Source organism: Puma concolor, chromosome D4, assembly GCF_028749965.1.
Source record: "Puma concolor isolate L17-30 chromosome D4, mPumCon1.1.hap2, whole genome shotgun sequence".
Taxonomy (NCBI): Eukaryota; Metazoa; Chordata; class Mammalia; order Carnivora; family Felidae; genus Puma; species Puma concolor.
In genome coordinates, this window is record NC_141679.1 from 26,284,815 (window position 1) to 26,299,478 (window position 14,664).

Below are 14,664 nucleotides of genomic sequence, written 5' to 3' on the forward strand. Positions count from 1 at the left end.
CTGAGAAGAATAGATGTAATAGGAAAAGAGAAGAGGAAGGGAGAGAAGGGAATGGGAAGGGAGAAGGGGAGGAAAGAGTTGAGAAGAGGATGAGGGAATAAGGAGGATGGTCGATGCATTTTATATGAAGCCCAATGGAAAAAGGAGAGCTAAGCTTGTTACCTCCTCTCTCATCTCCTAGCCCACCGGGAAAATAGGATGTGTATTCCTTTGTTAACTTGTTCCAGCAATAAAGATGCTTTATATATTTATACCAGTGAGAAAGAACCTAGGATCTTGTAGTGAAGAGCAGTGGGAGGAAGAGTTGTCTTCAGTATCGTTGGTCACCAGTTCACATCTACACTTGCCCAGGAAATTCCATGACTTCCCCAAGTCCTAGTTTTCCAATGTAGAAAAATAAATCATACTGTTTGTTAAGCCATAGGGAATTTTCACAATTTACAACTAAGTGACCAAAGAGCATGTACCCAAAGAGTACCCCTTGGATAAGAAATACTGCAGTTGAACTGAGTAGATGTATCCAATTTGACTTAAAAATAATGAAGTCATTGTTTTCAAGCAAAAAGCCAATTTTACCAATGGACTTTCAGTATTTTCTTTAGGATTTATTGTCTTACACACCTTTCAAACAAGTATGTTTAAAGGATGCTCAGGCTTAGGTATTTTAACTAGAGCACAAGTTGTTTTGGTTTTAACCAGATCATCCTATATATGTCACCATCAAAAGTATGAAGTGTCAGGGAAATAAACATTAAGATATAACTGAACAGTTCTTTTCTTGCTATGTCTCAACAGGATCCAGGGGCACCTGGGTGGCTCAGTTGGTTAAGTATCTGACTCTTAATTTGGGCTAAGGTCATAATCTAATGGTTGTGAGATTGAGCCCTGCATCCAGCTCCATACTGGGTATGCTGGATGTGGATCCTGTTTAGGATTTTCTGTCTCTCTCTCCTTCTGCCCCTCCCCTGCTTATTCTCTCTCTCTCTCTCTCTCTCTCTCTCTCTCTCTCTCTCTCTCTCTCTCTCTTCTCACCTGCTCTAAAAGGAAAAGAAAAGAGAAGAAAAGAAAAGAAAAACAGGATCAATTATTTTCCATAACTTGATTTATTTTAGGCACTATGGAATTTCTCTTTGACCACAGGACTCAGACATTGTTCTGATTAGTTTCACTGACTGAAGCAAGTTGCAATGATTCAGCAGCCAAGATGATCATCAGCCCTTTGCTCTTTCACTAACTTTCTTCTTTAGTCTGCCCTCTTTCTCCATCCTCAAAGGATATGAGATGCTAATCACTATATGTAGAATGATACTCCTCCATGTTATGCATCATGACATCTTTCTTCTAGACTTCATTCCTAAATCAAATAGTTTCATGTCTGCACCAGAGACTCCCCCATCTACTGCACAGATGGCAAACCAAGGAATGGATGGGGTTCCCCACACAACTCAGACAGCTCTCATACTCCTTGTGAACTCCAGTATTTGGGGTTGAATTTTAAGAAATTATGAATTTCACTAAATGGATCTTATTTGTAGCATCAAATGGATGAGCCAGTTTCCATCCATTTAATTTAAGGTTGGTTCTGTCAGGAGTTCAGAGAAGTTATCTGAGGTTAGATCAGAAAGTAGTGAACAGTGATCTCTTTAAAAGAACATGTTGAGAATTCCTCTCCTAATATAAGCACTCATAAGAAACTCATTCAAAGACATGATATGCTTACCAACCAGCCCCCTCATGCCTGTCCAGACGTAACTGAGAGGCACCCATCCTTCTTCAGGTATGTAATCTGTTAACAAAATAAGGGACTGTGTGCCATGTTGAGGGGCGCCCGACTACCTGTGGAGAACTCAGTGAGCTGTAGCAGGACAGAGAGTTTCTTGAAATGGTGGAATTTGAGCTCACCTTCAGGAGATCTTTGGAGAGTAGTTTGAAAGGAGAGGAGATCAAACTTCCAAGAGGCATGAGTAGGTTCAGCCTGGGTAAGGAGCCACACAATGGGACCTGTAGGCTGGACATAGGGCATGTCTTAGAGATTGCAGAAGCCAGACGTGCAGAGTGACCCATTGGAATAAGTACACGATGTCCACTGGCAGACATTATTGTGTGCCGTTAGGTAAGCTACTTAAACTCTCTGAAATCTGGGTGCATTAATTTGCAATATGAAGGTAAACCAATGTCTTACCCCGAGGGTAACTACTGGGTTCAAGTGGAAATTCTTTGAATGGAAATTGTTTGTAAAGGTGAACTCCTCGGTGCTGATGGATGACCACAGTGGCCAAGTGGTGGTGGGTGATTACAAAACCACAGTTTTTTGTGCTAAAAGTAATCAAAAGCTGGTCTAACCTGTCACATTTTACCAATAAGCCAGACCTAACGTGACTTAGCTGAGCTAGTTAAGAGCATAGCAGGGTCTAGAACCCCACAGTGCTGGGTTGAAGAGAATAAAAATCTCACGTCCAAGTCAACTCCCCAGCTACCTGGATTTCCCATCTGGCATCAATCCAATCTGGTGAGTTTGGTGAAGAGCAAGCTCCTGACCTGCCTTGATCACTGCAGAGCCTTGCCTGGCACCACAGAGTGTCCAGAACTCGAAGCGACGGTTCTGACTCCCCGTGTACTGCTTGGGGTCGCATTCCATCTCACAAATATTTAAGCCAGGATACGAGGGCAAGTTGCCAGGTGGCACAATACAAAACAAATGCCTCGTTGTGTTTGTTGCCACACAGTATGTGGTTTTGTGAAATCCAAAAGCCATCCAGTCACTGTGACTGGAATATGACAGTAATTTGTAACAACGGTGACTCTATTCCCGCCCCCCTTGGTCTACTTTTTGTGACATGCTCCAAAATCCTGAGAAAGGCCCGCAAAAGAAATGTTCAGAAATGTTCTAAATGGGTTTAGAAAACTTGTGAACCCTGCCTGAACTTTTATTAGATTCTCCCACCACTCACCCGTTTGACATCAGAACAAGGAAAGCATTATTTATAACAGCGTGTGTGAAATCCCAGAAGGGACGCTTGAAAGAATTAACGTGAAAAATGTGTCCCGAAGAGACTGCAGGCATAAAACAAATGATCAGATGGGAAAACATGTAAATCAAAATTTGAATCTTTTCACTCCTTTAAAGGAAGCAGGAGCTTTTTTCTTTGGCCACTAACAACATGGGGTAGAAAAACTGGGAGGTGCCACAACCAGAGGGGTCCCAGAGCACTCGCCAATGGAGAGTGAGCCATCTAGGAGAGTCTTATGTGTTGGCCCTTTTAATGCCTCCAGAATGGAGGAGATAAGATGTATTCAAGGTTACAGAGAAGGAAGACACAGCATGATTGTATTAGCGCACTGAGATTTATAAGGCACTTTCACAAATACTGTCTGAGTGTTTACCTCACGATAACCGTGGGAGGTATATATTGCAACCTATATTTTATAGTTGGAGCAGCTTGGGCACAGAGAGGTTTGGCAACTAGTCAGGGCTACCCAACTAGGAAACAGTGCACTGGAGTGTGCCCTGGATCGTTTCTACGATCACGAGCTGAGCGTTGTCCGTGGCATTACCGGTGTGAATGCATAAGAATATAGAAAGCATAGTATCTTGCTAGGTTAACGCATCCCACGGTGTATCTTTAGTTGTCTGATTCTACATGTATGTAAGCTATTCACTCCCTGTGTCTCTCTCTCTCTGTCTCCACTCCCCCTGCCCCTGCACAAACATTTATTCAACTTAGTTGAATTTGCTATGTTAAACGAAATTAAATCTGTTTTTTTTTTTTTTCGGCCAAACTCCTGAGACACTTCAAGAAGGCTGTGTGCATCATGACTCTCCAAGAAGTGAAGCAAGTTACAGCTTACAGCATATTTGACATAACCTTTGCAGTGAGCTAGCTCTTAATATTTTTGAGGCCTGTGGTATCCAAAAGAATACCACATATTGTTCTACTTATCTTTTGTCCATAATGTCCTACTTATCTTTTTATCCCCTACAGACCAACTATATACTGATCATAAATCTGGGTTCTATTTTCAATATTCCCCAAAAATAAATAAATATGTGTTTTTCGCTAAAAACCTGCACAGAGGGGTGCCTGGGTGGCTCAGTCGGTTGATCGTCCAACCTTTGGTTTCGGCTCAGGTTATGAACTCGTGGTTCTTGAGATCGAGCCCCGTGTCAGCCTCTGCGCTGACAGTGCAGAGGCTGCTTGGGATATTCTCTCTCTCTCTCTCTCTCAAAATAAATACATAAACTTAAAAAAAAAAAAATTTGCGCGGAGACCTCACAGTCCACGGAGTCTGCATTAAGTTGCTCCTGTGCTGCCACAAACCTTCTCCTTGGTGCTGGTATATGGCTGCCAGCACCTGAGGGGACCATTCCACCTTGGTTCTTTGAGTCCTCGTGAGTATCTGGAAACATTGGGAACCCCTTGTGCATGGGCAGATTTCCTTTTCCCAAAGTCTTGGGCGCATGGGGTTACAGGGCTGTGAGCTGGGCAGTTACTCAGCAGGCCAACAGCACCAACATGTCCGCACTGATATGGCCACTGGCATCCTTTCTGGTCTGCCGATGCCTGTGTCACCCGAGTTGTGTTTTGAATATCAAGCCTGATGGTTAAGTACTGACATCACCTTCAGGCGTCCCCAGGCAGCTCCATGAGGGAAATCTGTGCTCATGGAACAGTGACTCCCTGTCACCGCATGGTGAAAAGCAAGGGAGGACATTGAAAGGTGATGGAAGGCAACCTACCTCTATATGTGTATGTATGTGTATATATATTTGTATATACATATATATGTATATTCACATACATATACATATATACATCAAAGATTTGGGACCACCTTACCCCTGACCCAGGAATTTATGTCCCTACTTGTCAGATTTGGGGTCCTTGTACATAGAAGAATGGAGGGAAAAAAACACAACATGCCCTCCTCCTTTGACACTCAAGGTTTCTTTGATGCCAAGAGCATCACTGGAAATCACCGAGCATATTAGACATCTCTGACACTCTCAGCAACTCGGGCTCAGGAGTTGAACAGCCTTTTTCACGTACTCTTAGTCCATTTCTTCCCTTTAATGAGGCAGAAACGGACACCGACAATTATAATCGGGCAGAAACTCAATGTGGCATCAGTCTAAGAGCTCAGGGGCTGATGGTTGTCATGAGGTCTGACTCCTGCTGTCTACGTGACCACCTGCTACCCCAGCATCAGGCAGTACATTTGAGCTGGCAGTGCTGGGGTTTTTGGCCTGAAAAGTGGGATCTGCCACACCCAGGGCTGCTGTGCAGAAATTTGATCATGGTTTAAAATCAGACAGCCCTGATGTGCCACAAATCCAAAAGTGAAATTCTTAACTTTTCTCTGGGAAGTAGGAAATCATAAACAGGTGTCCTTGTCAAACAAAGTACTCTGTGTCTGTGCTAAAACCCTTGCCATCTAACACCTCAGCTTCAGTGTTTTTTACTAAAATGGACTTTTTCAAAACTGTATTTACTTATTTGTTTTTGTACAGAAGCTCAATTGTAGTAGAGGAACGTCCTAAGCTCGGAGTCCAAAGACCTGACTTCTTTGTGTCCATAGCAGTCTGAACCTCAGCTGCCTCACCTGTAAAATGGGAATAATAATTTCTGCTGTGCCCGTGGCTGGATCGTGGTGGCCAGGGTATTTGAGGCAACACTGTGCGCTCATCCTAAGACCCAGTGGAAGGAGGCTCTGGCCTTGCTAAGAAAGTAGAGTCACTTGGTGGGTCATTTTGGACAGAGCTCCCTACTTGTTTCCTGGTCAAAATGATCTTGTTAATTAGAAGACTGGGTCCTCTTCACACCAGAAAGCACGTGTGTGTGTATGTGTGTGTGTGTGTGTGTGTGTGTGTGTGTGTGTGAGTGTATGTTTTATCTACGATGAACACCCGTCCAGTCATCATCTCTGCCCTATCTAGTTTCAAGAGAGAATAGGAAACAATATGAAAAAAAAAAATACTTTGACTATTCTTTGCCCTCTTGTCTCTGTTGCTTGAGATTATCAAGAAATTGTATTTCCCTCATGTATTTTATAAATAATTAAAGTTAATAAATACAAATAAAGGAAAGGGACAAAGTGCCCCCCTCCCGTTTCTATTCTACACTTTTCCCGCTAATGATGGGGACTTGGTTTTCGGGTGACTGACGCCTCCTGTTCACCCCACTTTCCACCAGGTCGGTGGCCACACGATGTTACCCATTCGCTGGATGCCTCCAGAGAGCATCATGTACAGGAAGTTCACCACAGAAAGTGATGTCTGGAGCCTGGGAGTCGTGTTGTGGGAGATCTTCACATACGGCAAACAGCCCTGGTACCAGCTGTCGAACAACGAGGTGCGCAGTGGGCTGGGCGAGACCCCCGAGGGCCGATGTTGAGAGGCATCCCTCGGCTGGAGGCCAGGAGATGATGTTGTGTGGCCTTGTTGGGAGTGTCACCTCCCACATGGCCTGCTCTGTACCTAAATGTCACGGCCAAAGTATCGTCACTCTCTGAATTTAAGAGTTCTAGAGAAAGCAAAGCAGTGTTTGCTAACACAGCTAGATTTTTGGTAGTATTCCACTAAGGATTCAGGGCTCTTTTTTTTTTTTTTTTTTTTTTAACATTTCACTAGAACGTTGTAGTGTTTTGTTTCCCTATTTTAATTATTTTGTAGATATGTCTGTATGTGAGGCATAGCTTCTTGGTCAGGCACCTTGCATCTTCTTCAAGCCCCCACATCTGTCTCTTATCCCAGCTCTGAAATCCAGAATAACCACTCATTTCTAAGGCTTGAAGTTCCCTTATCAGTCGGCGCCCTGACACGAAAGTTCCAGGTTCCATCTCAGGCCAGTAAGACTAAAACACGTTGCAATTCCAGGGTGAGGTCTAGAAGCACCCCACAGAGATAAAGCATTTCTCTGCCAGTGTGGTGACGTCAGTGTGGCATGAAAAAGGGACAGAAACCAATCAAATTAACCACGATTTACCAGCCCGTGGTAATTGCTCTCTTGCCTCCAAAACAAGTGAACGCCGAGTGGGTTTCTTTAAAGCAGCCCTCTCCTGGCACTGACATCTGTTTCACTGCACTGTTTTTCTTCTTGTCTGATTCTGTCTTTGGTCTCTGTCCCGTCCAGGTGATAGAATGCATCACTCAGGGCCGAGTCTTGCAGCGACCTAGAACATGCCCCCAGGAGGTGTATGAGTTGATGCTGGGGTGCTGGCAGCGAGAGCCCCACATGAGGAAGAACATCAAGGGCATCCACACCCTCCTTCAGAACTTGGCCAAGGCATCTCCGGTCTACCTGGATATTCTGGGCTAGGGCCCTTTCCCCCAGACCGATCCTTCCCAAAGCACCTCCTCAGATGGGCCGAGAGGATGAACGTCTTTTAACTGCCGCTGGATGCCATCAATCTGCTGTTCTGCACTCCGACAGTATTAATAACAAAGACACCGAGAGGCTTTCAGAGGGAAGCCATGTGCACTTCTCCATCCGCAGACACAGTATGGACTTCTTTTTGGCATTATCTCTTTCTCTCTTTCCATCTCCCTTGGTTTCTTCCCTAGTTTTTCTTTTCTTTTTTCCTTTTTCTTTTGTCTCTCCCTTTTTTTGTTTTTTGGGTTTTTTTTTTTTTTTTTTTTTTGTCTTCTTTGCTTTACAGTCCTTACTCTTTGTTTTGAATCAATCTGGCTTCTGCATTACTATTAACTCTGCATAGACAAAGGCCTTAACAAACCTAATTTGTTATATCAGCTGACACTCCAGTTTGCCCACCACAACTAACAATGCCTTGTTGTATTCCTGCCTTTGATGTGGATGAAAAAAAGGGAAAACAAATATTTGACTTAAACTTTGTCACTTCTGCTGTACAGACATCGAGAGTTTCTATGGATTCACTTCTATTTATTTATTATTATTACTGTTCTTATTGTTTTTGGATGGCTTAAGCCTGTGTATGAAACAGGAAAACTTGTGTTTAATCTGGGAAGCCTTTATCTATGGGAGATTAAAACCAGAGAGAAAGAAGATTTATTATAAACCACAGTATGGGAGGAACAAAGACAACCATTTGGATCAGCTGGCGTCAGTCCCTACTTAGGAAAAACCCAGCCACTGTTAGCTGGGAGGAATGTATTCGGCACCTTCCCCTGAGGAGCTTTCTGAGGAGTAAAAAGACTGTTGAACTCTGTGCCATGGACTATTCTTTTCCCATCACCAGAAACACTAGGGTGTAGTTGAGAGAAAAGATGGCTTCCATGGGACGCAAGATGGCGCATCACACGCTCCGACAGTCTTGTCTTTGCAGGTCACGGTGATAGCACTGGTTTGTTTTTCCAAGTGTTGTCCACTGAACCTTTGTCAAGTTTAGCTGAAAATGGGTGCATTCTTGTCCAGAGATCATTTCAGGGTCAGGTGGGAAAGCCAAAGACTTGGAAAAGATAGGACAAGCTATAAGTTCGGAGGCATTATATTGAACTTTTCAGATAGCACTTCCTCCGACTCCTACCCTCCACCCCACCCGTCCTTTCAACTGTGCAAGCAAAATTGTGCATGGTCTTCGTCGATTAATACCTTGTGTGCAGAAACTACCGCTCCAGACGTCGTGCCCCTGATATGTAGAGCAGATCCATAAAAGGTATAACTTATATACTTAGGGGAAGCTAATGGAGTTCATTAGCTAAGTATAAATGTCTTTGGGTTGTATGGTGGTGATGGGTTTTAACGAATACGGACCCCGAAGCCACGTCGAACCAACTGTGGGACTGTGGGAAGGGAACACTCAGTTCCTAAGGGAAAAGAAACCTCACCCTGGGGGCATCACATGCATTGATGTTCAGTGTGCACAGGCCAAGACCTTGCTCTGGGTTCTGGTTGGGAGAGTGGTTTCATTCCAAGAGTACTCCATTGTCAGTATGCTGTTTGGGTTTTTTTTTTTTTTTTTTTTTTTTCATTCCATTAAAAGAAGTAAAAATTCAGGCACAGCATGCCATTGGGAAGCTGTGCCCAGACCGAGCTTCGGAGGTGTGCTTTTGGGTATAGTCATGGTGTTTGCAAAAAAAGGTTGTAAATTTACATAGAAATTTACAGTTGTTTGGATGATCAGTTTTACCAAGGAAGAAAACTATTTCTGTTCCTCAAGAAAACTTGCTACCCTCTGTGAGGGGAATTTTTGCTAACTTGACATCTTTATAACACAAGCCAGATTGAAAGTGAGTGATTCTAATTCATCGTAGGACATTTTATTTCATATTTGTTTCTGAAGGTGCAATTGCTCTGTTTAGATTTTGCTTGCGCCCTTAAATCCTGGAGCACCTTGTTTTCCACGACAGGCTTCGAAAGCCAGTTTTCAAAAAATCAAAAGTGTCGATTAACAGAGAACAAAAAGAATTGCAGTAGCATCTCCGGTCAAGTGAAGGGGGTTGGACGAGATGAACCCTACAGTCCCTTCAAGTTCTGCGCTGGCCTATGAGACACGGGAGTTGAGTTGATTGTTCTCTTTGTCGGTGAAAAAAAAATACCCTCCAGAATACACATAATAATATAACGAAAGCCATATCTCCATGATATATACCTGCACGTATATATCCTATTAAGGACCCATGGTACTGTTAAAACACTGTGGCACTCTGGGAAGCAGTAAAGAAGGGGCAGATTTGTACAAAACCTCTCTAGATTCCATCAGTGATGACCTGAAAACCTGCACACGCTTGTCATTCTGCGTGACTGGCCAGCTGCGTGGGGCAGGGAGGGGCACGGGGTGGGGTGGGGGAGAAGCTGCAAGTTATTTGTTTTATTTTAACAGAGAGCGAAGGAGACGAATATGCTAAGGGATCAAATTCAAGAAGGGCTGTGCAGTTTTAAAGCAAGGATTTGTTCAAGGCAAATGAGAAGATGGCAGCATTCTATTCCATTCCGATGTTGTGTTTTCCTCCGAAAGTAAAAAGCAAAAAAAAAAAAAAAAAAAAAAAAAAAAAATTTCTTACCTTCTGACAAGTCCCTCAAGGTCTTGAAATGAAAGGTTCTATGCAAGTGCAAAGTTTTATAGTTATTTATATTGCTGATCATTATTCTTATTTTTTTCTCTGTTGTCTCAAGAGTATGTACTGATTTCAGAGACATCTCTCATTGAAAGAATACCAGATCGAATGAACCACCGAATAGCTTAACTCATTCATCACCGTTCTTCCACCATCCCCTCTTCTCATGCTCTTTTAATTTTGAGAAAAGGAACATCCTCGTCCTGTGTAATGATCACAGAATATGGCCTGCTATCAAATTTGTGAAAAATCCCAACAGTAGTAGGGGCAAACCTAATTCACTAGCCCAGACTCAGTCCGACAATCGTTTCCATTTGCAAATTGTTCAATAGTTTTCCAGACACTTTTCACATCTGGTAGCCAATTATCCCCATTCTTTATGAGCGCGGGAATTGGGACTCGGAGAAGTTAAGTGGCGTACTAGAAACCTCCAGGTTAACTTCTGGCACCAATGGGACGTAATCTGAGTGTTCTAACTCTGAAGTCCATGGTTCTGTCCACTGGAGACTCCAGGATACAAACAATCCAAGAAAGCAAGTGCACCGATCAATTCGTGAAGCAGGACATGAAGTTGGAAAAGCAAAATGGAAAACGTGAGATGACCAGCAGCTGAAATATCGTGATATATAATCATGCTTATAGCTTCGGCTACATCCTCGTACACTGAACCAACATTGTAATCAGGCTTACTTAGAAAACACTTTGAACTATGCTAGAAAAGATTATATCAGAATTCATATTATACATATGCGTCCCCATCAGCGCTACCTGTGGTATTTTCATGTATTTATATGTGTGTTATAAATACTTGATTTATACATATACAAACACACATACATAGTGTGTTTGTGTGCTTATGTATAAATGTATAGGCACACAGTAATAGAGATAATTATGAGTAGGGTGCAGTATGAATAATTTGCTTAAAGTCTGCTAAATAACCAAAACTTTGTAATGTCCTATTGCGGTTAATGCTTCCATTCTCCATGTGGGTAGGACTCCATCGCACTTTTCAACTCTGCAGTACTGCATGGGTGGAAGACATATTTAAGCTAATGTGCTTCCCCAAACAACTGAATCAAAGCCATCCCACTACACTGAGTCCTTTCTCTGGCTCCTTGCAAAGGAAAACGCAGACTGAAATAGATCTCCTTATGTAAAGATCCGGGAAAGGAAACTGATTTTTTTTTCATCCTTTTGTACATTTGTATAATGCTCACCTTGTCCCACTGTGACCCCTGTACACTCGTGTTCAGAGTACAAGCATTCCAAAAGAGAGCCGGAATGTTGGGAGCCCGGTGTCTCAAAGGCCAGTGGTGAGAAGTCTAAGACCCCGTAGCAAGACGAGTGACTCTTAAGAATTCCCATATCTGAGTGGAAATGGAAGCAACAACCTTATAAAATGCTGTCCTTTGCAAAGAGCTACGACAAAGGGATCCCCTGGTCAGGAACAGACTTTTCTTTTGAACCTTTCTTTTTTTGCAAATTAGATCTTCTATAATGCCAATAGTATTAAATTGTATGTCTGATTAAATAAATGACTCCATACACACACACCCTCAATTCTCTTGTTCTTGTCCTCTCTCTCTCTCTTCTACTAGTTGAGGATTTTTATTTCCAATGTTGAGTTTGGGTTGGCCCATTACAGAAAATCTCACGAGGGGAACGGCCCCTGACCCAACTCCTCAGATGGCTAAACGGAAGTTAAAGCACTTCCTTCACAGTGCATAATCGTGGAATGCAGAGACTCCGAGGTTGTGAAAGCAAATGGTATTCTAAAGAATTAAGGGGTGGGAGGGATTTGTAGTTAAATATAACAGCACACGAAAGGGTATTTTCTTGTTGTCAAGGCTGGAGTGAATCACTGCTGATCAAGTCAAAAGTTCTTGAATATCCTTAGTTTTGTATTGTCCCTCCTTTCCTTTTACCTTTATTTATTTATTTATGTATTTATGTATGTATGTATGTATTTATCTATTTATATATTTTGACTCCATTCGTCACAAACACAAAGCAAAGCAAAAAATTATATATATATATGTATGTATATATATATATATATATATGTATGTGTGTGTGCGTGTGTGTGTGTGTGTGTGTGTGTATGTGTGTCGCAGGCAAAACACTGTGAACTTCACAACAGCAAACAAGCAACTCTTTTGCCATCTTCACATACGTCTCAGGAGACGAAATGGGAACACATGGGGATGTCATTTTTTTTAGTCTGTGCATTCTAGGCCAGGTCTGTGTTTGTTTGTTTGTTTGTTTGTTTGTTTGTTTTCCTTTGGTCTGTGCATTCATGAAAATGATCCTGAGTGAAGGTTGGCTGAACGTTCAACATATGGAGCAAGCGTAATAAAAGCTGCTAATAGCCACATGTGTGGACTGGAAAAAAATTGGCGAAAATGAAATGAAATGAAATGTATAAAGGCCTACCTCTTGCAGCTTGTATATCTTACTATTGCTTTAATAATGTATAAAACAACTGGAAATGTTTTAAATACAAGGTCTTTGAATTAAATGTGGATTTTAAATATGTAATCCCTTGACAAATGACCAAATTAGGTGAAATATTGCTCCCTGAATCCCTTGATCATTACCTATCACTTACAAATCTGCCTAGAGATGTGGACACTGTCTGCATTTGCTTCTGTACATGGGGAGATGTTTGTATATATCCAGGCCATACACACACACACATTTCAATATCTCTCTGAAGATATATTGCCCCTTAAATTGTGACCTGGTATTTGAAACTCTCTTTTTCTTTGCTTTATTTTCCTTTTAATGTGACGTCTCTGTGCTGACACTTACTGGTTCTTGTTTTGCAATCTGTTTTGAGGTCCGTTGCTTTAATAAGACCCACTGCATCTTGGCTGATTTCAAAGTGACACCAGAATATCAGTGTTTAAAAAAAAAAAAACAAAAAAGTTTTGTTTGTAAATCATGTGACCAGCTTCTCTCAACCTGACACGGAAAGTCTCTTGTACTACAGTGTATTTAATAAAAATGATGTCTTACAATAAATAACATCCTCCAAAAGAGACACTAAAAGTTACATGATGATTACTTTAAAAATGTATAGAATTTTCACAAGGCACGTGTGCTCTTTTTTTCTGTCTGTCTGTCTTTTTTCTGTCTGTATTTTAGATGTGGTCACTGCAGCTGCCTGCAGTATTCATTCATTGAAAGCAACAAGGGTGTGTGGCCTTAGGAACAAGTTCCCTGGCTGACCCCTATATAACCTGGCACTTTCACCTTCTGTCCTGGATAACTACAACATCACCGTCCACCAAAATTTTCCGCGATGACATAAATGTTCTATCTGCACTGTCTGATGTGCCTAATTGGCACTTCAAATGTGGCCAGTGTGACTAAAGGACTGAACGTTAAATTTGACCTAGTTTCAATTAGTCCACACGTAAAGAGCCACATGTGGCTCGTGGCTACCATGTTACACAGCACGGAGTAAGGAGATCAAATCACTGTGATTTCTAACAGGTCAGACCTAAGCAACCTGCCAAGACACAAGTTGTGTGCCATGGCATCCCTGGGTTGGGCCATCTTTGAGGATCACAATGACCCAGGAGCAGTAGCCAAAATGTCACACTCTCTTGCCTTTATGGTTAACCAGTAATTCCTAAATGGAAAAGGTGAAGGAGAACAATATAGGGGGTATTTGTCAGGGGTCTCGCAGCCTGTCTCTGCCTGGCCGGCAGGTAGCCTGCCTCCACTTCTACTGCTCAGTATTTTCCAGTGTCTGACCTCTTCCCCTCCATCTCCTCTGAGAAGAAAGGAGACATCTGGGTAACATTCCTAGTGGAGGCTTCAGAAACCTAAAGTTTGGCAGTGGATCGTCCCCAAATCCAACTCCTGGGGAACCTCATGAAAGCCCCTCTTACTGGTGCAGATAGTTTTCCTTGAGTGAAAAAAAGATATGACCAGCCTCACGCTCAGCAGAGACTTGGGGAATTCAAAGCTGTGTAAGGAGGGAAACAGCTTGTCCAAAAATCCAAATAGGATCATGTGTCCCTGTGGGATAGAGACTATATCTCACTCCAGGAAACTGAATTGAAGGAGGAAGGTTAAACTACAGGCACTTGGCCAGCCAGAATCCAATTTGGACTATTAACGATCCACACTTCCACCAGAACATATTCTGATAGTCCTACTGTTGAGACCATTACAATGGTATCAGTTTAAATTCCAAACCCAAGGTCAAGGTTTCCAGTGCCCTTGTCTGCTGCTTCTTCAAACACAATCCTGCAGTTCACCCTTAAAGATGCATTTAAGGCCCACCTGCATAATCAGGGTAAGTTCCTTCTCTCAAGAGCCTTACATCTTCTCCTTTACAAGGTCATGGCCAAGGTTCCGGGGATTACACAGTGGGCATATGTTTTTGGATACCACCATTCAACTACAGTGTTTTATCCTACACTTAAATCAACCCTGGGAGGCAGGTACTGTTATTATCCCCAGTTTACAGATGAGAAACTGAGGCACTAAAAATTAAGCAACTTGCCAGGAAGTTTGACCAAAATAAATTGGTAAATATAGTGCTTACTATTTGCCATGGAGATAGTCATTTCATGCTCAGGGGCTCCTGCTGCAGGCAACTGTCAGAAATGCAG

At 42.4% G+C, this 14,664-nt stretch overlaps 1 protein-coding gene across 2 annotated transcripts in view; it reads left to right on the top strand.

The window, feature by feature from the left end:
• The window catches only part of NTRK2 (neurotrophic receptor tyrosine kinase 2), a 338,909-nt gene extending 325,822 nt beyond the window's left edge, over positions 1-13,087 (top strand). For both annotated transcript variants that reach the window (XM_086685110.1, XM_086685109.1), the window contains 2 exons: positions 6,192-6,350; positions 7,131-13,087. In XM_086685110.1, coding sequence (XP_086541236.1) covers positions 6,192-6,350; positions 7,131-7,316 — 345 coding nt within the window. In that variant the 3' untranslated portion in view covers positions 7,317-13,087. The remainder of the gene's footprint in view (positions 1-6,191; positions 6,351-7,130) is intronic.
• The last annotated feature ends 1,577 nt before the right edge of the window (positions 13,088-14,664 follow it).